The sequence below is a fragment of the Rhinolophus sinicus genome, linkage group LG15 (genome assembly GCF_036562045.2).
Source record: "Rhinolophus sinicus isolate RSC01 linkage group LG15, ASM3656204v1, whole genome shotgun sequence".
Taxonomy (NCBI): Eukaryota; Metazoa; Chordata; class Mammalia; order Chiroptera; family Rhinolophidae; genus Rhinolophus; species Rhinolophus sinicus.
Window position 1 is genome coordinate 13,835,288 of NC_133764.1, and position 25,207 is coordinate 13,860,494.

Here is a 25,207-nt window from a genome sequence, read left to right on the forward strand (position 1 = left end):
AGTGGTGGTCAGAGAAAGGGTTCAGAAGTCATTGGAAGAGGGAGGCAAAGCTGTGGCCTGAGCTGCTTCTGGGCTTTGTGTGCAAGCACAGTCTAGAAGCCAAAATGGGATTTAGGAGGCATGGGTCCCAAATCCACTTCCCTCATTTCGCCATGGGCCACCTACTATCTGTAAAAAGGGACTTGGATTCAAGCTTTCAGGTCCCCTTCTGATCTAAAACTGATTCTTTAAAAAAAAATCCAAATCTGATCACGTAACTCCTGACTAAAACTTGCAAGGTCTCCCCGAGTAGTTTTGAAGTCTTCCCCCAGTTGCTCTTAGAGTCAAGGCCAAACTCCCCACCGTGGGGCTTCCATGATTTATCTGGTCCAGGTCTACCCCATGGCCTCTTTAACCCTCCAGAAACAGGCCAAACTCCTTTCTGCCCAATGGCCCTCACACATGTGATTTCTTGCAAGTACCTCCCTCCACACTTGGCTGTTATTCAACCTTTGGGTCTCTAATGTTATTTCCTCAAAGAAACCTTTCTTGAACTCCACCTCCCAACCTGGGTTCAGTTTGGGGTTCCTATGTACTCTCTTCATGGCACTTACCATTATTTAAATATTTCTGAAATTAGGTAATGCTGGTCTTCCCAGTTAGCCTATAAATTTCATGAGGAACATGTTCATTACTATAACACAGTATTAATTTCTCAATTAAAATGTGCATTTTATTGAAAGAGAACCCTCCTGACAAGAAGGGATCACTGATTAGCATAGAGACAGGCAGTTACACTCTAAACAAGCCCAAAGTTTAGCTTAAAAAGTCCAATCTATTTAATCATTAGACATATTCTAGAAAAGAGCTTGAATTTATTTATATTTTAATGGGATGACAGCTAGCTGTAACTTGGTGCAATGGAACTGAAATGACACCATTCATACCAGAAAGCAGTGGTTAATGGGAGGGGAGGCTGGACTCTGAAAAGGTACACTCAGCCAATACAGCCAGAGCAATTAAGAGACCTGAATTTGAATCCTGGCTCTGCCTTTTCCGAGCTGTGCCTCCTCTGCAGCCTTAGGTTCATTAATGGGGGACAATAATCACGTTGATTCCATTCCGTAAGGATATTGCTAGAATTCAATGAGTTAATGGGTTTAAAAGGTACAAGGCACAATGCCTGGCATATAGGGCGCACTTAATAAATATGAACTGTTATTAGTTCTTAGGATGTTAACAATAAGTCTCTCCGTATTTAGGCCCTAGTGCAAATGCAAGGAAATTACAAGGCTCAGTCCCAGCTCTCCAGGAGTCAAAACTTGGCGACTTTGCACCCACGATAGACAAGGGGTATGCGTTAAGGTAGGAAAAAACTCCGTAAAGCGTCTCACGCTTCATTTAATCTGAAGAACATTACAGGCTCCTCGTCTTCAGATATAAGTTACTGATAACGTTACAGAACAAGCAGCGAATTCAACAATTTAAAAACTAAGTAAGTCTACACGTCGTTAATTTCTGGCAACAGTCTTCCCAATCTGGTTTTTTAAAAAAGTCATCCCTGCCCCCATTTCAGTAGACGTGCACCATGCCGTAGAGGAATGTCCAGAATAGGACGTAGGTGAAGAGGCCTCCGACGAGACCTCCTGTAAAGAGAGGTCTTCGTGATTTAAAATATTTGTTCCACCTCCTTCCCGCTTTGAGAATTAAGAGCAGGGAGAGCAGGATGGAGGCCAGCAGGTAGAAGATGAAGCCGTAGAGGCCGGTGAGGCCGAGGATTCCGGCCGTGGCCCCCGACAGCGCTGACACTGAGGTCCGGCAGTAATCCAGGACCGCGGCGTTGCCCCGCACGGCTGCCTCGCTGATGAACGGCGGCCCTTCCCGCTTGGCCACCACAGCGGCCATCGCACCCGCCGGGGCTCAGCGTCTGCTTTCTCGCGGAGCTGCGGAGAAAACTAAGTTACAAGTGCTGCCTGGAGCTTGAAGAGTTAGGTTCACGCCGCCCCTCCCCCTGGGGCTTCCAAATCCTCGCACCACTCCTGGGTCTCGAACCTTCAAAAGACGCTGAGAAGAAGGCTGAGGGCTCGCGCAAGCCCGGGGTGCGTGGGAGCGGCAGCACGCCTGCATTCCCCGCCCAGGCTCGCCCGGTTACCTGGAACACAGCGATGGACACAGTCACTTGGCGTTCCCTCAGACAGACAGGGATAGAGACTCCCGCGGCGCCATCTTGCTCTGGAGGCTGCTGGGAGGGCCCAGGCTGTGCATGCGCCGAGACCTCGCTTCCGCCCTCTAGCGCATGCGCCGCTGGAGTCTCAAGCACGCTCCACCCCTCTGCCCGCTTTACTACGCACGCACAGGGACTTCCGAAAGCCGAACAGCGCTCCAGCGGTTGATTGGCTGGGGATTTGTTAACTATTCATGAGGGGGCGGGTCGAACCGGGCGGCCTTTGTTAACCAGAGGGCGCGGCCGCCGGGATTTTCGCTGAGGGCTTCGCTGAGCGGTATTTGGTTGCCAGATTGGGGTCGAGATGTCCTACATCCCGGGCCAGCCGGTCACTGCCGTGGTGGTGAGTACGCTCGCGCGGGCTCCTCCTCGTCTTGGCTTGCTCCCACTTTGCAGAGCGGTAAACTGACACCCCAAACAGGGTGACAAAGCGTCCAACCGGGGTCTTCTGCAGACCCTGCGGCCAGGGCTCCAGTCCCCGGTACCACCGCGGTCTCCCCAGCCATGCAACAGAAGGCTGGGACCAAGAGCCTCCTGAGACCCTGGACCGAGGCCAGACTCCGTGCACTGCCGCGTTGGACTCCTTTCAGCCGGTCGGGGCGGGGAACACCGAGGAGAAAGGCCCGGTTGTAGGAGTCTGGGAAAGCGCCCAGGGCTTTCCTGGGCCTGTGATCCCAGCTGGGCAGCCGCGGGGGGCGGGCGCCGACCAGGACATCCGTGAGTTGCAGCCTTTGGAATGAGGAAGTGCTTCCTCTACTCCAGTCGGCGCCGCCGCCCTGACGGAGATTTGAGGAGGGAGATTTGAGGAGGTGGCCGGGGCCTGAGTAGCAGCCCCTTACCCCTCCCCCCGTCCAGCCTTGCTTCCTCGGATTCACTCCTCGCCCGGTCCAGAGTGAAGAAGGCTCACAAAGGTGACTCAGTCCTGCTTGGAACTTTCCCTGTATCCCTAGCCCTTGGGGTAAAGTCCAGGTCCCCTGCCTGGCATTTGGGGCCTGAGGTGACCCTTTGGGACCCCTGCTCTCCCCGCCCGGCCCTTGGCTTGTCTTGGGTGTCAGGTGCTATTAGAATAAGCAGAGGGAGGAGAGGAAGCTGGGACGTGAGACCCAGACGCCAGTGCCACAGCTGAATGGGGCCTGGAGGCCAGCTCCGCTGCGGGAGGTGGGGAAAGTGAGTCCCAGAGAGATCTGATCATGGCCAGCCATGTAAAGAAGCCCTCAGGAAGAACCCAGATCTCTAAGAAATGCCTGCTGGGCAGGCAGTGGATCAGGTGGAAGTCCCAGCGGAGGAGTCATGGGACTGGCCGTGTTATCTCAGATGGGTGTGCTGGGACCTCAAGCAATCAGCTGGTGGGTGTGACGCCACTGATAAGGCTGGCATGTGAGGGTGAGCTTAGCACCAGGTCAGGCCTGGGCTAGGCGGAAACATTGCTGGACTTGCTGACAGGTCCTAAGTGTCACCCTGGCTGCACCAGCCTCACATTTCCACAGCCCTAACTGCCCCAGAGAGAAGGGGCCAGGTTTGCTCCTTAGCTGGATAAAAAGGGGTACAGGGGAGGAGCCAGTCAGGGGGCAGTAACCTGCCTGACCTCACCCAACAAGTCAGTGTCAGGGCCTTGTCTCCCAGCCCAAGGGCCCAAACTCTTTCTGACCTTAAAGGTGGGTCAAAAGTGTGCAAAGCTATGTGTTGGAAAAGGTGGAGCAGGCCTGGAGGAGCTCAATGTTTGGGCTTGAAGACCTAGCTCCAGTGGGCCTCGGGCCATGCATCCTGTGCATCCTGCCCCCCGTTTTGTGTTACAGCTGGTCCCTGGGCCTTCTTCTAAGCTGTAGGACCATGACCTCCCAACACATGTCTGAACATGGGCGGTGGGTCTGGCCTCTCCCTCGTGTCTTGGACTGGGGAGGAGGTAGGGAAGCCTTACTCCCTGGCCCCCGTCCTCTCCCATGTAGTTAACACCTTGAGAATGTTTTACCATTTTGGCCTCTCCGAACTCTGGCTCCATGGGCCCGTCTGCCTTCTGGGTACCTGCCTGGATGGCTCCTGGCACTCAAACTCAACATGGCCTTCTCCTCCAGGGTCTCCATCGGAGAGATGGTTGTGTTCAGCCAGGACAGGTGGCCAAATGCGGCCATTGACTCCTCTGCCATGAGCAGTCCCCAAGTCTGTTGATGTCACTTTTCAAATAGCTCATGTCCTTGTCTCTGCATCCCATCTCTGGGAGAGGTCTGCTCCCATACTGACTGCCTGAGTGGTCATTCTAACATCAAACCTGACCATGCTCCTTAGCTGGATAAAAAGGGAGAACCCTGGGACTCTCTTCTGCCTCCTACACAGCACACGAGCAGGACCTGGGGCTTAGGGAGAAGCCCCCTCCCTTGGGGCCAGTCTCCTGGGCTTGTATTTCACGGCCTTCCTGATCTGGCCCCAGCCTCATACTGTCAGCCTCATCTCACCTCCCAGTTACGGTCCTACGCTGTATACTCTGGTCTCACGGACAAACACCCACAACACCTTTAAGCCTCTGCTCCTGTTCCCTTGACAAGGACAGCCCTTCATCTCCTTCCTCTGTGTTTGATCTTCTCCGCTTTTCCTGAGCGTCTCCTGTCTTGCCCTTGAACTGCCTCAGCAAGATGCCTACATTTTTTTCCCCCCGGGGCCTGACACCTCCTGCCTTGTGTGTTCCCTCTCCTGGGACAGAGACCCCCCCCCCCCATCCATAGCAGCCACAGCAGCCTGGCTCTTGGGCTAGGAGGGGCTTAGAGCACATATTGACTAAGGCTGGTGCCTGACACAGAGAAGGGGGGAGAGGCTGGGACGGGGTTGTGTGGGTGGGTTGATGTGGCTGAGTTCCGAGTCTCAACTCCCCAGCTTCCAGGCTGGTGACCAGCTGGATTTCTTCAGAGGGCCCTGAGCACGACCCTCTTGGCACGGCTGAGCTGTCCCAGCAGCCTGAGACTGCTGTGGGAGACAAAGACCAGATTTGTTCTCCACATACCCACCCACCCCCAACTCATTTTTTTCTTTGTCAGCAAAGAGTGGAAATTCACAAGCTGCGTCAAGGTGAGAACTTAATCCTGGGTTTCAGCATTGGAGGTGGAATTGACCAGGATCCCTCCCAGAATCCTTTCTCGGAAGATAAGACGGACAAGGTGAGGGGGTCCAGGGTCCTGGGGCCTCTCCATGGGGCACAGAGGCCTGAGATGGTGGGCCTCTGCTTCCTGGGCCTTTGTGGAAGGAGCAGACCTCAACTCTTTCAAACAGTCCTCTCTAAGAAGGTCCACGAAATGGTCTGGTGGGAATAAGTAGGGGTGGGGATGAGGATGGGCGTCCCAGCTCTAGGAAGTCCTGGTCAGATACAGCCCAGGGGCAGCAGGGACTGAGCATCTGTGGGGCTGTCTCCGTGGTGGTCTCGGCACACCCTGTGCTGGGGGACGCTCGGTGCAGGGAGTCTGCTATGCTGGGCTTCGCTCTGTGGATAAGGGGCCAACCCAGTGAACCCAGAGCTTGACCTGGGCTGTCTCTTCCCAGGGCATTTACGTCACACGGGTATCTGAAGGAGGCCCTGCTGAAATTGCTGGGCTGCAGATTGGAGACAAAATCATGCAGGTAACAGAGGTCCCAAAAGAGGAAAACAAGGCTTGGGTCAGAGGGTCTGAAGCACTCGGGCGGAGGTGGGGCTGCCCTTACCTCCCAGGGCACCTGGGAAACTCACCAAAGCCATTTTGGAGCTCACGCTGGTGTTGCCCCCAGAAGAAGCTGGCTGTCTCCTGTGTGTGCATCAAATGTGGCGCTTGGGGTCCCCCAGCCCAGGGACATCAGCTTGGGGGCCTGCTTGGGTGACCCAGGACCCCCAAAGCCCATCCTGCTTCCAGATGGCAGAGGGCGGGGAGCTGAGGTGGGCTGTATTCTCTCCCTGGGCCAGGTGAATGGCTGGGACATGACCATGGTCACACACGACCAGGCCCGGAAGCGTCTGACCAAGCGTTCGGAGGAGGTGGTGCGCCTGCTGGTGACGCGGCAGTCGCTGCAGAAGGCCGTGCAGCAGTCCATGCTGTCCTAGCAGCCCGCCGGGTCCTGCCGTGTGCCTGCCCACCTCTGTACAGTGACACTACTTCTGCGCTGTCTGCCCCTCGTCCTGGCTGAGTGCTGGGCCCTGCTCAGAAGGGCAAGAGCTGGTCCCAGAGGCCCGACTGGCCTTCTTCTCCTCTCCCACTGGTGGCCTGAGTCTCTGGGACCAGCTCTCCCTTGGACACTGAGGACTGGAAACAGCAGCCTGGAGCCCAGTAGTCGGTCTGTAGTGACCACAGGCTCGGCCCCCAGGCCCTGCTGCCTGGCCTCAGCAGCGCCCAGGCAAGCAGGGGGCCCCCTTCCTGAGAGCCACCACAAAGCTGGAAAATGCCAGGTGGGGCCAGCCTTTCCCACACTCTGCCCTGACTGAGGGCTCGGCCCTGCCCTCGTCTCAGCTCCGAAGTGCCTGTGTCCCATGATTTTCTGTGTTGCCCAGTGGGGACTCGACACGCTGCCAGAGGCACTACGAAGGTTCGCCAGGATGGAAGCCAGGCAGGCTCACAGCTCACCCATTGCACCCCCACTCCCCCGAGGGGTGCTGGCCTCCCCAGGGTTCACCTGCTTACAGGATTCAGACCGAGGTTCAAGGCTGACATTTTTGGGCAGTTCTCAGGATTGCCGTTTTCCTCTATGCCTGTGGGTTTAACTTTTGTATTTTTTTAATCACAACTTTGATACAAAGCGTTTTTATCTTACTATTTGGAGATACCAATTCTACTTTGGAATTTAGCTTACTAATTGACAGCTGGGAACAACTCTTAGCAACTTACTTTGGTCACTGAAGAAATGGGGCAGTATCAAGCTGCCCCACACCCGACATCTTGTGCCCAATAAACAGTGCAGAAATTCACAGGGGGTCTTTGTTGAGGCCTGGGGTTGGGGTATTTGGGGGTGGCTTTGGTTGTAAGGCTGCTGAGCTGGCCTCAGATGGGCTGGGATGAAGCCCCACTACTCCCAGGCCCACCTGACACTGCTTGGCCAGGCCACGTCTATGGGAATGTGTGGGAGCACCTTCACTGGAAGCACGGCAGGGAGCCCCCAACTTCCCTTGCGAACCTGGTCTCAGCTCCACCCAGGAGGGGCTGCATGGACACCAAGGGGTTCATGGGAAAAACACCCGCCCTCTGAGACTCTTAAGAGCACTCAGACCATCAGCTCGGGCTACAACCCCAAATGTTTCCAGGGACTGCCATCTGGAAAGATGGGGTGAGCTGGAGAGCTCTGGGGCCTCTGCCTGGCCCACTATTGGCTGCATTACCAGCTCTGGGAATTGTTGCCACTCATGGACCCACTGCCAAATCAGATATTTTTTTTATTGGGGAATATTGGGGAACAGTGTGTTTCTCCAGGGCCATCAGCTACAAGTCGTCCTTCAATCTAGTGGAGGGTGCAGCTCAGCTCCAAGTCCAGTCGCCGTTTTCAATCTTAGTTGCAGGGGGCACAGCCCACCATCCCACGTGGGAATTGAACCGGCAACCTTGTTGAGAACTCACGCTCTAACCAACTGAGCCATCCGGCCGCCCCCAAGTCAGATTTTCAATTTTTCAAATCAGATTTTTGAAATCTCCCATTTTTAAAGTGTGGCACTTGGTAAACACACTGGTGGCCCACATAAAACGGGTGTGCGTGTTGGTTAGGCTGCAGTCTCTGCTTTGGGGAAACAAGGTCCTAAATTCTTTGATATTTTGTTACAACTGGATAGAGGAAGAATCTGGAAAAATCAGGCATGCCCCCATTCCCAGTGGTTGTGTGCCCGTAAATACCTCATCCAACTCCTGTTCACAATCACAGCTTGAGCAGCGTGCCCTTGGTAATGCAGAGACGTGGTATCTGTGGGACCTACCTGGCCCTGGGCAGGCAGGCGTCTTGCATTATCCAAGAGGGCTCCCCTGATGAAATGCTCGGCTGGCACGCAGGTTTCTTGGGATTGGTGAACTTCACAACCCCACGCGTTTCCTTACACGAGGTGAGTAAGGCCGTCTCCCTAAGCCCTATGGACTTGGTTCTGAAGCCAACACACCTGCCTCCTGCATCTGGCAAATGCTCAGTTTGCAAAAGGAAACAGGTTTTAATTCAGAATACAGGCGCTTCACATGGCTCTTGTAGTAAAAAGTCGGAGTGGATTGACAAACTCAAGGCAGGTACAAGGCACGTCCTGGGACCCTCCCTCCCTGCCACAGGAAGGGCAACCGCTTGGGTTGGGAGGGAAGGGGGTTTGGGATCAGGGTTGGGCCCACGAGGATTGTGTGAGGTGGTCTCAAGTCCTTATTTGGGGCTCATGAACAGCCACAAAATTGGTGAGTCTCAGGTAGGGGGTGGGGAAGTGAGGGAAGGGGGGCCTGCCCTCCCCTCCATGGGAGCTACTCACCATTTGGCAGGTCTGAGAGGCCTCTAAGGCGTGTGTGTGTGTGTGTGTGTGTGTGTGTGTCTCCTGCACACCAGATGCGGGGTAAGGAACAGTGGGAGGGGTTCACATGGGGCCCCTGACTCTGGGAAAGTGGAGGCAGGCAGAAGGCAGAGGAAAGTAAGCCACTCCCAAAACATCCCTCCAGGAAATCCAAAAGGGGTTAGTGTGATAAAGATCCAGAGAGGGTTGAGCATGAGACCAGTTCAGGACCAATCTGTTGGCATCTCAAGGCCCAGAAATACTGCTTTACAAGGCCCTGGCCTGGGCCACCTGTAAGTGCCGTCGTGCGAGCTGAGTATCAAGAAGATGAATGTTCAGAGAATGTGGCCTTCTGAGAAGGGACCCCAAGGCCTAACCCCAAAGTCCTAGCCGCTCTGCCACCAGCAATAGCACCTTGGAGTCCACTGGCTGCTTGGGCTCTGGGAACACAGCAGTGGCAGCAAAGCACCCTCGGCTCTCCCAGCGGCGAGGTCAGTCCTTCAAGCTGCTCCCAGAAACACCGGTTGCTTGGGGCAGGGCCTTCGGCTCCAAGTTCAGCACCCAATCCTGCTTGGGATGGCTGTCAGAACCTGTATGTGCTGCCTGAAGCCTTAAAGAAAATAGAGACGGCAGCATCGAGTTGTAGGAGGCCAGATTCCTGGCCAGTAAGGCCGGGGAGGGGCTAAGTCTCCTGGAGAGGCTGCCAGGGGCCGCCAGCATCTGGCTTTTAATCTTAGAGCAGGGTCAGGTGTCTGTGCCAGAGGGAGGTTTCTCCCTGGCCTTGGAGAGTCCTGGACGAAGGCAGGCTGGTTAGGATTTAAGGCGTTTGGCCCTGAGGAAGAGAGCGCTTCTCCACTGTCGGCACACGGAGCCAACCCTGCACGCCAGACCACTTCTCCAGCCTTCCTGGGGGGCACAGGGCCCAGGCCGTTTACACTGGGGCTCTGGGTGCTAGTTCACCTGCTCATACCCTGGTTTAGTTCTGTATAAGCAGAAGTGCTGGATGAAGAAGACAATATCGAAGAAGATGGAGAAGATGCCGAGTCCAAACTTGGTAGGGTCTCCGAAGATCAGTGTCCACTGGTCTGTGAACAGCCAGAGGGGACAGAAGCCGGTTTTAGCATGGCAGCTCCTGAAGCAGCTGGAGCATGTGGGGCTACATGGTGGGTGTGTGGGGGGAGGTCCTCACCTGCCCAGAAAGCCACAAACCCTCCAGCTGCAAATGCCCCTGGGTGATCTAGGGGCTGGGGTGGCTTGGATGCCCAAGCTGCAGGGCTAGGGGTTGGGGGGCAGTCAGCCCCCAGCCTGTGCCTGCAGCCCACCGCTGGTTGACTCACCGTTGTTGTAGGACTGGAGGAACATCTGGAGGAGGCTGAAGCAGCCCCCAGTGAAGTCCAGAAGCACATTACCAATGCTCCAGCCCTCAGTGCTTTTGTAGTGAAAGTTCATGTAGGCCTGGCAGACAGACAGACAGACGGAGATGAAGGGGCGTGAGGGGGTTGTGGCTGCCTCGTGCACCTTGTGACTGCGGCTCTAAACAAGAGCAGCTCTAATTCCTCCCACTCGTGTGCTCTGGCCTCTGCTCCAAGGAGCACAGTGACCTTTGGGCTCTGACAGCCCTGGCGGAGTCTGGATGGGTCCTGCGGTCTCATCTGCATGCACTGCAAACAGAGCCGCCTCCTCCTCCCATTCCTGCACCCCCAGCGCCAGTGGAGGGAGGCTGAAATGCTGCTTCTCCATCTTCATCATCCCTCCCTGTTCTGGGACAAAGCCCTGTCCTGGTTTTCCAGCAACTCTGATTTTTCTCCTCACCCCCAATGAAGATTCTCTCCAAACTCAGCCTGGACTTCATGCTGTGCCTATGAACTTGGGCTGGGGGCCTGATTGTCTGGTTTGGAATCCCAGCTCAATATTGGAGCTTTGTTAGCTTGGAGAGTTACTTGAGTTCTCCTAGCCTTGGTTTCCCCATCTGTAGCATGGACTTACCTCCCATCACAGCCCGGGCTGGGTTCCGGGGCCTCTGTCTCAGACTTCCCAGGTCTAGTGGGCGAGTCCACTCGGACACCGCCCCCTCTTTCTCCTGCCAGTGTCCCACCTCCTTCTTCCAACACCAGCACCTCCTGGGTTTCTCTGAGTGGAGTTCCTACCACCCGGGAGGGAGGGCTTGGCCTTGGTGGTGGTCTCCTACTCAGCCACCAGCCAGTACCCTTTTTCGTCCTCTCCCACCCTCTCCATATTTGCTGCCACCTCACCAGTCTTGGACAGTTCAAAATGTCTCCCACTGGGGCTCCTGCCTCCCAGGTTTCCCAGCCCGAAGGCTTTTACACTCAGGGACTGAGGTCCCACTTCCCTCAAGACCTTCCCCCACTCTGAAGCCTTCACCCCAAGCCCCCTGGGCCCTGGCCCCTCCTTTCTAGCTTCACTGCCTCCCATGCTTTCTGCCTGTACCTTTGGGTAGGCTGCCCCTAGCCTGCCTTGAATGCCCCCTCCTCGTGTCCACAGAATTAAGTCTTGCTCCATCCTTAAGCGTCTGGCTCTGTTTCCACGCCCTTCCAGAGCCCGGCCTTGTCTCTGGTCAAAACGCTCTCCGTCCTGAGCTCATGGAACACAAGGTTCTCTGTGCTGGGGAAGCTGGAACGGAAGCTTCTCCATTGAGAACGGGTGAGTTAAAGGAGGCCCTAGATTCATAAGTGGAGTCTGCAGTTGGCATTTGTTTCCTATGTGACCCTGTCCCGGGCCATTCCAGCTACGGGGGAAGACGTGTTTGACTGTAAGTCCCTGAATCTGAATAGGACTGAGGAGGGAGGGGGCTGAGGGCCCACAAGGAGGACCCATCTCTGGACGGGAGGCGGAGGTCAGTGGTGGGCTCTCTTCTCCCCCCTAATCTTTCCCAAGTATCCTGCTGCTGCTCGTCAGGGACACCAGCTGTGGTAATGGGGGGCAGAACTGAAGTCATTAGGAAAGCTGGGATGGACAGCTGGGAGGCACCTGCACAACCCCTGACTCAGAGCTGAGCCTGAGCTCAGAGAAGTCTCCACTGACTTCTTCATGAGATTGCCAGCTCCAGGGAGGAGCAGGTGGCGGTAACAGACAGCTTTGTATCCTGTCCCGCTCCTGCTGGGCTCATGGCTTCCACTGCAGCTTTCCATCCCTGTCTCCTCACCCTAGTCAGAGCTGCCCCACAGGAGCAGGGCCAGGGGTCTGTATCACCCCCCTCACTCTAACAGCCATGTGAAAAGGAAGGCCCTGGAGGTACCTGTGGAAAGTACTTGACCAGTGTCACCGCGAGCTTGATGTAGGAGAAGCAGAAGAGAAACTGCAGCCATGTGACTGCCCCGACTGCGGCCATAACCATGACGATGAGCGCGAAGATCCAGGAGAGCGCCAGGAAGCCGATGGCAGGCCAGGACACATGCTGGCTGCCTCGCTGAGGGTGCCGTGGGGAGGAGCAGGGAGGGGAGGTAAGTGGAGGAGGTGGGGGCACAGAGACCTCGACACCAACATGGCCTCGTCACTATCAGGCTCTCTGTCGGTCCTTCTTGGACTTTCCAGGACCATTTGCTTCTTGTTTCCACAGTGCAGAACCAGGTGCCTCTCAGAGCCCACGGAGCCAAGGGTGTTGGGGACGGAACCCCCAACATGCGGGAGGCCTGGCACCTCATCCCCGCTCAGGCTTGTTCCACGACCCAGAGGGAGCCTGATCATCTCTGAAATCTGTCCCCAACCCCTACCTTTCCCCAAAGTAGGCCTCCTTCATCCAAGATTCATTCACAGCAAAGAGGAAGAAAACCTAGAACGTTCGTGAAGGTGGGGCCCAAGCATCTCCCAGCTGGCACTGTGTGTGCAAAGGGAACTCCCTGAGAAGTGGTGCACCCACAGGGAAGTGGAAGAAAATGTGCACGTCAGCCACCCCTAGAAACATAGCCTAACGATACCCTTCCCAGCTGGAGCACCAAATGACCCTTTGGTAACATGGCTGAGTCCAGGCTCCTCAGCCTGACACTCCAGACCCCTTAGGACCTCTCGGGACCCTCATGAGCCTGCTCACTGCACTGGCACCCTGAACCCCAGCTACCTCCATGTGAAGTCCCTTGGCCTTCACAGTTGTCTCCGTGCTGGGCGGTGCCCCCCTTCTGCCCCCCACCCCACCCCGCCTTAGCCAGGGGAACTTCACTCATCCCATGAACCACACTAAGCACCATTTCCTTGATGCCCTCCTCCCCCTCCTCCCTGGCTGGGTCAGGCCTCCTGTGCTTCCTGTGCTCTCCCCTCCCCCTCAGCTCTCAGCCTGCTGGGTCATCCCGCTTCTCTGTGGCCCTCACCCCAGACCGAGCGGGGCCCCTGTGTCCAGCGTGAGGCCTGGCCTATTATCTTGGCCCCAGTAAGCAGGTGCTGAGTGAACAAACACGTGTGTGTCTTGCGTAAAACGGTAAGTATGGATGGTGGGTGTTGGCCTGGAGGCCCACAGGGGGTGCAGGGTAGGTGCCAAGTTCACCTCTCACCTCATACAGGAAGCACTGCACCAGGACAACCAGGGTGAGGGCAACCGCGTGCAGGCTGAAGAAGACGTCATTACTCTCCACAGGGTTCACTCCATTCGGGTATTTGAGGAAAAACTGCTCCTGTATGGGGGGGGATGGAGAGAAGCTGAGGGTTGAGGGGTGGCCAGGCCACTGCACGGCTTGGGCTGGGCTGCGGTGGGCGGGCAGTGTCATACCTCAATGTGGGGCACCCAGAAGAGGCCGATGTTAAACACGCTGTAGGCCACGAAGCCCGTCAGGTTCAGGGTGACAAAGTCAAAGCTTAGACCAACAACACTGTGGGGCAGGCAGGTGGAGACACAAAGCAGGGCAGGGGGTGAGAGGCACTGCCAGGGGCCTGGGAGGACAGAGCTCCCAGCACATGGGAAGGAGGGCCTGGCTCCCCCAAGCAGAACACTGTCCTTGGATCCCTCTCCATGCCACAATCGATGCCATCTCATCCCACCCTCTTGGGAACCAGTTTCCTCTGTGCCTCAAGTCCTGGCCCCAGAGAGGAGGCTGGAGGCCTCTTGCAGAAAGGAGGCATGTCGCTCCTGGGCTCCCAGCTCCGCAGTCCCCTAAGAGGCCCACATGGCTCGGGTGACGGCAGGGGAGCTTGCGTCCTTGCTGCAGGAAGAGGCAACCCCAGGCCCACTTTGTATGTGTGTAGCTATGCATTTGACGTATAGTTGACATATGATATCCTCGTCATTTCAGGTATACATCACAAAATGATCCCGCTAAGTCTAGTTACCACCTGTCACCATACAAAGTTATTACACTGTTATTGACTATGTTCCCTATGTCGTACATCACACCCCTGTAACTTATTTTACAACTAGAAGTTTGTATTTCTTAACCCTCTTCACCTACTTCACCCACCCAACCCCTCCCCTCTCTGGTAACCACCAGTTGGTTTACTGTATCTATGAGTCTGCTTCTGTTTTGTTCCTGTTTTTAGATTTCACACTGTAAGTGAAATCATACAGTATTTTTTTCTTTTTTTTTAAAATTAGGGAATATTGGGGTACAGTGTGCTTCTCCAGGGCCCATCAGCTCCAAGTCCAGTTGCCATTTTCAATCTTTAGTTGCAGGGGGCTCAGCCCACCATCCCATGTGGGAATTGAACCGGCAACCTTGTTGTTGAGAGCTCGCGCTCTAACCACCTGAGCCATCCAGCCACCCCTACAGTATTTCTTTTTATTGTCCGACTTATTTCACTTAGCATAATACCCTCTAGATCCATCCATGTTGTTGCAAATGGCTAGAGTTTGTTCTTTTTTATGGCTGAGTAATAGTCTTTTGTGTGTGTGTATGTATCACATCTTCTTTGTCCAGTTGTCTATGGATAGACACTTAGGTTGCTTCCGTATCTTGGCTATTGTAAATAATGCTGCAATGAACATAGGGGTGCACATATCTCTTCAAATTAGTGTTTTCGTCTTTGGACAGATACCCAGAAGTGAAATTGCTGGGTCATATAGTTTTATTTTTAATTTTCTGAGGAACATTCACACTGTTTTCCATAGCGGCTGCATCATTTTAAATTACCCCCAACAGTGTATGAGGGTTCCCTTTTCTCCACATCCTAGCCAAAGTTAATTTTTTTTCTTTTTGATGATATCTGTTCTGACAGTTATTCTAGTTCTACAAAAAAATGCCATTGGTAACTTGATGGGGATTGTACTGAATCTGTCAATTGCTTTGGGTAAGTATGGACATTTGAACAATATGAATTCTTCCAACCATGAGCATGGTATAGGTTTCCATTTATTTGTATCTTCGTCAGTTTCCTTTATCAATGTCTTCTGGTTTTCAGAATACAGGTCTTTCACCTCCTTGGTTAAATTTATTCCCAGGTATTTTAATTTTTTGGTCAATTGTAAATGAGATTGGTTTCTTAATTTCTCTTAGTGTATAGCAATGCAACATATACGCATTTCATCTACATATAAGCGAGGTGCCCTTTCAACCACTGTTTTTTGGCTGTGTTCCGAGTGGGCGAGTCATTCCCTGGTGCAAGTCTCTGCATCAGGGATGGGATTCCATTCGTCATCGTGCCTTCATCTCTCCTACCCTTCTCTATGTGGTCTCTCTATCCTTGGTTGTGCAGAAGCTCTTCAATTGGCCCCCAGTTCTTCTTCAGGAGGAACTGCTCCATATGTAGGTGTGTATTTGGTGTGTCAGTGGGAGGAGATGAGTTCAGGGTCTGCCTGAGCCTCTATCTTGCCCTCGCCTCTCACTTTGCTTTTTATTTTATTTACTAGGCAAAGATTAACCTTTTTTTTCAAACTTTATTCCCAAGCTTCTTCACCTTAATTAGCTGCAAAGAATGATCTCTGTATAAGCAAAAACTGAGAAGAGCTGCAGTGTCCAAAGGGCTTGGGCTTAAAAATCAGATCAGGGCCGGCCTGGTGGCTCAGGCGGTTAGAGCTCCGTGCTAACTCCGAAGGCTACTGGTTCGATTCCCACATGGGCCAGTGGGCTCTCAACCACAAGGTTGCCAGTTCAACTCGAGTCCCACAAGGGATGGTGGGCTCTGCCCCCTGCAACTAAGATTGAACACGGCACCTTTAGCTGAGCTGCCGCTGAGCTCCCGGATGGCTCAGTTGGTTGGAGCATGGGCTCTCAACCACAAGGTTGCTGGTTCGAATCCCGCAAGGGATGGTGGGCTGCGCCCCCTGCAACTAGCAACAGCAACTGGACCTGGAGCTGAGCTGCACCCTCCACAACTAAGACTGAAAGGACAATAACTTGAAGCTGAACTAAGATTGAAAGGGCAACAACTTGACTTGGAAAGAAAAAGTCCTGGAAGTACACATTGTTCCCCAATAAAGTCCTGTTCTCCTTCCCCAATAAAATCTTTAAAAAAATAAATAAAAAGAGATCAAGATTTTATCAGCTCCATGAACAAAATTTTAAAAAGCAGTCATAATATAAAATAGCAGCTCCCAGTAACTTCAAGTTTTCTCTTCTTCAGGAGTTGACTCAGTTCCGTTTGCTTCTTTCTTAGAAGCTTCATCATTATTCTCCACAAGGTCTGGAACTTCAACACCATCATCCTCTCCGGTAGCAAAGTGGTGCTTTTCCATCCCCAGATGATTTGGGCAGAGCTTCGGCCAGTCTCCTTGAACTAGTCAGCCTGTGTGCACTGAGCTGGTTTAAGATGCTGGGTAGCGTTTCTGTCAGCTGCTTGGTCTCAGCGTGGCCTGTGATGGTGAGAGCTTTCTCTGCCAGAGAGCCCTGAACGTCAGGGTTGTTCAAGTGGGTCCCTGTTCCTTGGTTTGGGAACATAGTTACCTCTTCAGTACCAAAGACAGTGTTTACCCCTAACTTCTTTAAAGATAACTGAAGTTTTTTTTTATCATCTGCTGTAGCTGTTGTGTGAACCACCTTTTTTCTGCCAGCAGCTCCTCTCCCACCAATGCGCACCAGTGCCTGCAGTTTGGCAAGTTTCTCCTGGTTCATGATAGTTTCTTTCATCTTGGAGAGGAAACGGGGCCGTGCAGGGGACTAGAGTTGGTGCTCAGTGGGTCTTGGGCAGACCAACTGAGAATAAATGCACACATGAGGGGATGCAAGACGGCAGCTAGAGCTGTTTGTAAAATCAAGGTGGGAAGGCTTAATCAACAAGGCTCAAGGATCCAACTCTGGCACTGGAGCATGACTTGACCCTAACTCCTCCAGGACTGGATGGACCAGGAGAAGGGCATATTTGGGGGGACCTCCCTACCATCCAGCTCATTCTCCATTTCACCGAGAAGCCCCATTGTGGTGCTTTCACAGGGAGTAGCTGAATTGGACAAGAGACCAAATGCCCAGCAGTGCAAGAGCTACCACAGGCTCTTAGAGCTTTCACACTGACAACATTCTAGAAAGGGCGGGAAGAGAGAAGAGCAGAGGGGGAAAGTCTGAACCCATGCTGCCTACAGGCGCTCTGGAATGCCCCTCACACTGCCCCCAAATGAACCCGTACATATAGCTCAGAAAGTTACCTTTTCCGCTTCCAGTTCTTAATCACCTGAGGGTAGAAGGAGATGGACCAGGCTGCAAAGTAGATCCAGCCAATCACCTGGTTTATGATGCTAATGGCACTGCTGTGGATCACCAGGAAGCGTATCCTTGGGCTGGAAAGAATTTGGGGACCAGTCTGAGCTGAGGCTGGGCTTCTGAAGAACCCCCCTTTATGCCCAGCATTACCTCCCTTTGCATCATTTGAAGCCCAGCTTACCCAGTTTGGTTGGAACGATTTCCATGCAGAAAAACAGTAATTTGTCCCACATTTTGAGATGTCACTTGAAAAGAGGAATTTGTCACTCTGGGAGGCACCACAACCTGTAAGGAAAACTGAGTTTGATCCAGTGCCACGTATTTATGTGTTATTTATGGGGCCCTCACGGAGTGTCTAGCTCAGGCTATGCACTCGGAAATGGAGGACAGATCACACAAGGAGCTTCCTTCCAGGAGCTTACTACCAAAGGGAGAAAACCATGGACCAACCAGCCAACGAACCCCCCGTACACCTGTGTGTTAAGACTCAGTGAGCAGAAAAATAGTTCTGCTCTCAGGCCTTCCCCTGGCTTATCTCTCACGGAAGATGGGATGGTTCTCTTTGTCACTAGCCATGTGACCTGTAGATCAAGCCAGACCTCAGAGAGATGAGTGCCAGATCTGCTGTTACAACCAACAGTTTTTCTTACCCTGCAGCAGGCCTCAGACCCTGGCGCAGAAGTTGTGAGAAAGGGCCCTGTTTAATGATGTGTGATGTTCGCCATGGGATGAGATGAGACTCCATTCTCACACAAGGTCCTTTCAGGTAGACACCCTTCATCTGACCATGTTTCAATACTATCTGCTTGCTAGGGGGCTCAGGGAGCAGGTTTGCAGCCCATTTCTATAACCACACAGGGCCTCATGACATGGCTCACGGTTATCAATTTCATCCCTGCATTCATCTTGCCTATTTTTAACCCTTATTTACTCTCCACATCACTGCCTCCCCTTTTGACATTTTTAAATCTAGTTTATTGGTAATTGGCTCAAATCCTTGGTAAGGTAGAAGCAGGGTATATATTCACAGATAAATGCATAAGGGCTATGAATAGTTACCGCTGTGATACCAGATAGACGCTGACACTGCATTTTGGAAATAACACTCGACCCATGGTGTTTTAGAACAGTGCTTTGCAAACTTGAACATGGACCCAAATCATCCAGGGATCTTGCTCATATAAATATTTTGAATCAGTAGATCTGGGATGGGGATGCATTTCTAAAAGGTTTTCAAGCAGGAACAATGCTGCTGGTCCACGCACACCCTTTGAGTAGCAAGGTCTTTAGAAAACCACCTTAAGAATTTCTTCTACATTCTCAGAACCATTTTTTGCCTCAGATTGCTTACAATCAGCTTCCTAATTCCATCTATATGGCATAAAATATCAATCCTCAAAGAGACCAACAAAACTAAAATCAGAGATTTCTAGAATAAAGGGACAGGGGCAGCCTATGGTAAAAAACAAGGTAGCCTATTTCCAAAAGCACTTAATTAAAATGTGTTTTGTTACCTAGCAGTTGAATACCCATCAGTTAAGATTCATTACTTACTTCCTCAGGGAGCTCAAGGATAGTGATATTTCTTGAACGAAATGTGATTTCAAAAGTGATCACCAAGGTTGCATTTAATGGCTGCCTGTGGAGGACAAGAGTCTGATTACTGCTGGGAAGTTGGACACTGTGAGATCTCAACCAACCTTCTGTGTTTCATATCGGATCTGTCATTTCTCAAGCAATTACGGTAAGGAAGTGCTACGACTTGGCCTGAAGGGTAGAGAGGTGGGCTCCCTGCTCCTTAGGAGTTTTCTCTTTATCAGGAGATAAGACGTCCCACTGGGGCCGGGTGAGAACGTGAGAAGGTGGGAAACTGGCTGTGAATGCTAAATAAGGTGTTCAGACGCTGACAGGACCCTGGCCTCTGCTCTGGTGGGAAACGCTTCTGAGAGGACTCAGGTGTGAGCAGGGAGCAGTCCGTGGGGGCCTCAAGCCTGGCTTTCGAGGCCTGGGTTAACATGGAAGGCAGTGGAAAGCCACTCAAGGATTCTGGAGAGGGGAGAGTTGTGGTGAGGGGATGGTGTGTCAGATTTACAAGGTGTCGATGTGCAGAAGTGGCAGGGGCTGGGAATGGAATGCAGGGCTGTTAGGGAGCTGTGGTACCAAGGCTTTGGTTTGAGAACAGACTCTGCAGGAGAGGTGAGGAAAAGGGAGAAGGGTCAAGAGAAAAGGACACGGTTCCAGACCTTCATCTTCAGGAATCCCTGTGGCTAGGAGGCAGGAGTAGGGCAAAGCAGTGAAGGATACAAAACAAAAGGCAGGCTCTCTGGCAGTCTGGACTAGGTTGGCACCCTCATGTCTGAACCAGCGGAGGTCAGCAAGAAAAACTCTCAGACAAGGCTAAGCATGAGTCCCATGAATGCGCTCCACCCAGTGATTCCACTTCTGCTTTTGGAAACCGTCTCCGAAGTGCTCAGTTCCTTACTCCTGACCTTCAGGGCTCTCCTCAAATATTTAGAGCCTCAGAAAGGACCACTGAGGTCTGGCATCAACTGCTGGTCACTCAAGGACTCTTCTCAGATGGGGAAAAGGCTCACGTCTCTGGCAAGAAGCCCCCTTCCTGCTCCTCCCACCGGAAACCAGGAGTCAGCAGCTGGGGGGAGAGACTCTGGGACCTCGACCTGCAGCCCTGGGGTAGCGCCTCTCTTTCTCTGGCGGGTCTTAAAGTGAAGAGGCAAGAGCATCACACTTGAAACATGAACGGACTGAGCCAGGGGTCAGCCTTGACCCAGCCGCGGGGTGAACGAGCGGGGCTGAGGACAGCGCTGGGCCTAGGAACTTACTGAAGGGAGATGCTGATGTTCTCTGAGCTTCCATTTTCCAGCTTCACGGTGGGAGGAACAGTGAGGTTGATCACCGACTCTGGAAGGACCCAAATCAATGACATGCATCATTAGGTCAGACAGCGTAGTCCCATGAGGAGACACTGGGACAGGGGCTCCTGTCATCTGAACTCGTGAGCTCTGACTCATGACAACCCCTGTCTTCTAGGGGAAGACAAGGTGCTTCTGAGAGGCTGAGCGTTGGGACTGGAAACCCAAGGCCTCATGATCTTCTTTCGCCTCCTGCTGCCAGAGACAGACAGAAGGAGACACCGGCCTGAGCAGGAGACGCTGCAGCGTCCTCCTCCCCAACGGGACAGGCTCTGAGGGTGTGCAGTTGAGTTACCAAGAGATAGTTTTAGAACCACAGAGCCCCAAAGCTGTCACACAGGAATTCAAGCCACAATCTGGGATTGGAAAACGTGGACTTGAGTCACTCCTTCAGACTGAAATCTGAAGTGTCCTGTTTGTGGAGCTGTTATAAAATGGCCCTGCAGAACTGGTCCAGCCCTTCTTATACTCAGACAAACATGGGGTCCAGCTAACCAGTTCCTGAAGAACCCCTTTTGGGCCCCCATACTAATCCGGCTCAACCCGTTCACTCATCCCCTCCCTGGGGCTGACTCTGCTGGGAGAAGACTCGAGTGAACAAGACACTGTTTCACTCACAGGCAGTTAGGTGTTAACTCAGGATAAGGTAGACAAATAGGCCTCTGGGGTGAGAGAGGAAGCAGGTGTGGGAGGCCCCCCTAACATGAGTGAGTCTGCCTCTCTCTGACCTCTTCTTGTGTCTTTCGGACAGTCCCCACCCCACCCCTACTCCCAAGTGTGCTCAAAGCTCAAGGCACCGGTCCAACTCACCTCCCTTACCCCAGGTATGCACGGCCTAAGGTGTGATCATGAATCTAGACTGGGGCTGGAATGGGGCCCCCAAGGCGAAAGCAGGCACTGAACTTGATGAAGATGGTCCTTGTGGGGCTTGTGGCTGCAGGCAGGGCCCAGGGCTCCCTCTCCCCAGACCCATCAAAGGCAGAAGATGAAGAACTGAAATTTTAGGTGCTCAGGTTGGAAGAGAACTTAAAAGTGTCCTGATTCAACCTCCACTCTCTGATCCCCTTTCTCAAAACTCCTTCCTGCGGTTTCTCTTTCTCTGCCTGGACACCGTGAGAGAAAGTAACTCCACCTCCTCCAAGGGAATGGGCCAGTCTGGAACGTGCACTCCGGAGCCTGGCTCTGCTCCCTGGGCCCTCTCAGACCCTATCGGAGCCTCCTTTTCCACGCTACCCCTGCAGGCACGAATGCAGATGCAGGCGCTGTCCCTCGTTTGCAAGTCTCCAAGCTGACTCTCCCCGTCCTGGTCTGCAGTCCCCTACCAGGGCCCCTCAGAGTGGCATGTCCAACCCTAGCCCTTGCAGAGGCCAAGCTGCTTAGAGCAGAGTAGGATGGTCTGTCTCCTACATGTAGCCTCGGGGCTTAGAGGCAGCTTTGGCAAGTCTGCCTCTTTTTCACACTCACTGCTCTGGGCTTGCACAGCTGGGGTGGTAGGATTTAAGGTCCCTGCATCACACCAGATGAGCAAGACCCTGACAAGACGGAGCCTAGGACAGGGAAACTGAAAGTGATGCCAGGTAGCCACCAACACTTCTGGGTGTCTGGGCTCTGCTGTGGCTGTGGTCAGGAACAGTGGGAGATCTCCATGGCCTCTGCTCTTTTACCGTGTTTACATTTTCAAACAGGAGGCTGTGTATCTCAAAGAACCAGATCAAGGAATGTTTACTTCCCTCTACAGAGGGCCACCAAAGACAATAGTACTCAGCAGCGGAGAGACTGGGCTCTGAAGTTAAACAGATCCACCCTGGCTTTGTCACTTCCTCACTGTGTGACCATGGGCAAGGTACTTAACCTCTTTGAGCCTGTTTCCTCACATGTAAAATGGGGAGAATAGTACTACCTATCTCACTGCGCATCGTGAAGATACAGTGGTGCTATTTGTGACATTCCACATGGCCCAGGTGTTAAGTAACTGTTGGTGACTATTCTTACCATTATGTAAACAAGGCAGTACTGTTTTTGTTTGTTTGTTTGTTTTAGTTTAAGATGGAAGGCAGTTAGGAAGCTGGCATTGTATCCTGGGAAAGCACATTTTAAAGTTTGCCATGGGGCACAAGTCTCTGGATACCACATCAGAATTACGAAATGAGTGTAATGAGACCACCCCAGGTTTTTCCTCAGGAGAGTCTGTTTTTTTTAAAAATCTAATACTTATTGGCATCTCCTAATGTGCTCCTCACCCCATACCAGCCACTCAGCGACGCTGCTAACTCCCATTCTTTAATTATTACAATAGAGAGAGGTGGGAATTATGATTCCTATTTCAGATATAAAAAAACCCTGAGAATCCCAAGAGGGAAAGTGTCTTGCCCACACAGCTCAGAAAAGATGGCAGCAGGATTCTAATCTAGTCCTGTCTGGTCTAAGGCCCAGGTTCCTGCCACTAGGTTGCAGGGCCTCACGACTCCACCCAAGCAAGTCAGAGGCAAAATACTCTGAAGGCCAACCATCTTACCTACAGTCCCTGATGATTACTTTCCAAAGCAAAAAGAAGACAGACCCAGCAGAATGAGGTCAGAAAGCCAATTCCAGTTACTTGATTATTATGGTGGCTTCCACTCTTCTTGAGAATGACATTCAGGAAAGGAGGTAAAGGGATAAAATGGAGCAGGGACCCTACACACGTCCCATCTTTGTTACTTTTTAGTTCTGTGACTTTGGGGAAGACTTTTACCCTCTCTGGGCCTAAAGTTACCCTCTGTATAATTGAAGTGGGTTTGCTCTTCTTCCCTAGAGCAATGCATTAGCATTGCTAATGGAGCTTTACCTAAAGCCTGCCAATGCATGTGTCCAAACACCTACTGGATCCCAAGAATATGACCCAGTAGGTCTGGAGTGGGGCTCTGGCATCTGTACTGAGAAATGCCAGGCTTCGTGGTCCGATCTTTCCTTTCCTGGAAATTGCTTATCCACAAGGTGTGACTGCAAAGTACCATGACAGCTGTTCTAACAGACCTGGAAGAGCTGATCAGATGACTGTTTCCTCAGAGACTGAAGAGGCCAGATAACTGTAATGTGCCTGGCTCTTGGGAAACTTCCACAGGATTTGTATTGTTTGTACAAGGTTCATTTGAAATCTTTAGTCAGGGATTTTAAGATGTATCGGATTTTTGATAACAGCCAAAATGATGGCCATGGGGACCTAGGAAGGCTCAACACAAATTCCTTTTATGGAAGGAATTTCAGCAATGCTTTGGACAATGAGAGAACTGATAATATGATGCAGGCCTCTCAGGGCCCTGCTCTGAAAGTCAAACCCTACAAGGATGTACAAACCCAACGATGTTTGTTTGTTTTTTGTTTTTGACAACCAGCCAGCGTTCTGTGAAGCCACTAGCTCTGTTCCTCAGTCCCTCTCTAAGGGAAAGGTTTTCTCATCTTACAAGGGTGCTCTGGGCAGACTCTAGGTGTCTGTGGCCTAGCAGAGCCAGGCACAACAAGGTGGCCACAGCACCTGCTTCTGCAGCATCTCCCAGGATCCGTAACTCCCTCTGTGAGGTCCACAGAGCAGGGACAAAAGCCCTTCTTTACAGATATTATCCCAGATCGTTGGAACTCCAGTTTGATTTTGGTGATACAGACAAGGTAATAGGGATTCCAGGGCAGAAGGCCAATTATTTATGGAAACATCTGGCTCCCTGTAAAACTCCTAGACCCCAGACTCGGGTCTGCTCCACCACCTAGTGGCTGTTTGACCAAGGGGCAGGCAAGTACCTGTAATCTGGACAGTTCTAAACCTTTGGCAACAAACAGATCAGGCTACTTACACTATAGCATCATTTCCTTCTTTGCAAAATCGATGACTCATTTCTAAACTTACCACATTTCTCTATGAGCTTCAGGGGAAAAAGGATAAAAATAATCAGCCAAGTCTTTATCATGTTCCTCGATATCAAAGAACTAGGAAGAAAAACAAATGGCAAGAGAAGTTCAGGTTATAGTTGGATCAGCTCGGTAGCAAGTGGACACTATGCCACCTGGAACTGTGGCATGGACAGTTCATAAAGGATTTTCACTTACACCTGTGACGTCATGGGGTTTGCATCACCAGCTTGGAGAGGAGGACCGCAGGGAGGACTTCTCTTTGATATATGAAAAAATGGGCTCAGAGAGACTATCTGGGTTGTGTAAGGTCCCACTCTGAGGAAGTGGGCAAACACTTAATTTTTCCCTCTTTAACTGCTTCTTGCAACCTAGTTAACAGAAAGAAAGAATGCAGTTTTATTGGCTAAGGGTTCTTTTTTTCCAGTTATTAAAACTGTGGTCAGATATTTGATTTTGTGAACTTACAAACCTTAAGGCAATTAATTTCAGTCCCTGTCCTAAGAGCCTAAGTGTTGTTATTTTCCTCAACATTGTGGGAAAAGGCAGGGCCCAGTGGTCTTCCCTTCATTCAGCCAGAGGGAAGGGTAGGGATCTCATCCTGCCCACACCCACAGCTCAGCTTGGAGCTCAGTATGCCAAAAAGAATTCCTGGAATGGTCCTCTCGGCGTCTCCCCTCTCCAAAGCAATCTGCAAACTCCGCGACTCAGATTCAGGCGGCAACTAAGCAGAAGGCGGACCTGCACTGGGGCAGTGCCACTCACAGCACCCCGGCAGCCGGGCGAACTCTGCCTCTGCTCATCACCACCTGGGCCCCCGAACCTGGGGAATGTCCGGTGTCGCAAGGCCGAGATTGGTGGCAGGGGATGGAACCCTGGCGAGGCTGAGGGTTGGATTTACGGCAGGCTGACCTACCGACTTGCTGCACCAGTCCCTGTGCCTCAGCGGGTCCACTTGGGGAACGGAGGGAGGCTGTCGGGGCCGCAATGGCTCTCACCTGGGATCCTCTGAGGTTCCGGGGACCGATCAAATGGGACGAAGGATAAGCTTCAGACTACTCCCTTCCCCGGGCGGGCTTGACTATATTAAGCGGGTGGCCTGAAGTCACGTGACCCGCGTCACCTGAGTCAATATCTAGGCGCGATGCACTATGGGAGCTGCAGTTTTCAC

General features: G+C 52.4%; 3 protein-coding genes and 1 pseudogene across 7 annotated transcripts; 1 reads left to right on the forward strand and 3 right to left on the reverse strand.

Moving 5' to 3' along the window:
* Window positions 1-834: 834 nt before the first annotated feature.
* EMC6 (ER membrane protein complex subunit 6) lies at window positions 835-2,289 on the reverse strand. Of its 2 annotated transcripts, none has more exons than XM_019743843.2 (2): window positions 2,132-2,289; window positions 835-1,922 (listed from the first exon to the last, which is right to left on the reverse strand). In XM_019743843.2, the coding sequence occupies exon 2, from the start codon at window positions 1,882-1,884 to the stop codon at window positions 1,552-1,554; it is 333 nt and encodes a 110-aa protein (XP_019599402.1). In that variant the 5' UTR covers window positions 1,885-1,922; window positions 2,132-2,289; the 3' UTR covers window positions 835-1,551. The 2 variants fall into 2 exon arrangements, with proteins under 2 accessions (XP_019599402.1, XP_019599403.1); XM_019743844.2 differs by having other exon boundaries at window positions 2,032-2,215.
* Window positions 2,290-2,394: 105 nt separating this feature from the next.
* On the forward strand, window positions 2,395-7,118 carry TAX1BP3 (Tax1 binding protein 3). The gene is made up of 4 exons (XM_019743842.2): window positions 2,395-2,546; window positions 5,230-5,349; window positions 5,729-5,806; window positions 6,123-7,118. The coding sequence occupies exons 1-4, from the start codon at window positions 2,508-2,510 to the stop codon at window positions 6,258-6,260; spliced, it is 375 nt and encodes a 124-aa protein (XP_019599401.1). The 5' UTR covers window positions 2,395-2,507; the 3' UTR covers window positions 6,261-7,118.
* A 449-nt stretch (window positions 7,119-7,567) lies between these two features.
* CTNS (cystinosin, lysosomal cystine transporter) lies at window positions 7,568-25,174 on the reverse strand. 4 transcript variants are annotated; one of them, XM_074320849.1, is made up of 13 exons: window positions 25,035-25,113; window positions 24,235-24,407; window positions 24,035-24,114; window positions 20,065-20,143; window positions 18,779-18,863; window positions 17,406-17,509; window positions 17,170-17,301; window positions 13,372-13,471; window positions 13,157-13,276; window positions 11,911-12,081; window positions 9,992-10,109; window positions 9,625-9,739; window positions 7,568-9,264 (listed from the first exon to the last, which is right to left on the reverse strand). In XM_074320849.1, the coding sequence occupies exons 2-13, from the start codon at window positions 24,246-24,248 to the stop codon at window positions 9,147-9,149; spliced, it is 1,236 nt and encodes a 411-aa protein (XP_074176950.1). In that variant the 5' UTR covers window positions 24,249-24,407; window positions 25,035-25,113; the 3' UTR covers window positions 7,568-9,146. The 4 variants fall into 4 exon arrangements, with proteins under 4 accessions (XP_074176950.1, XP_019599404.2, XP_074176952.1 ...); XM_019743845.2 differs by lacking the exon at window positions 24,235-24,407 and having other exon boundaries at window positions 25,035-25,174; XM_074320851.1 differs by lacking the exon at window positions 11,911-12,081 and having other exon boundaries at window positions 25,035-25,117.
* LOC141569012 (transcription factor BTF3 pseudogene) lies at window positions 14,056-17,301 on the reverse strand (annotated as a pseudogene).
* Window positions 25,175-25,207: the final 33 nt, after the last annotated feature.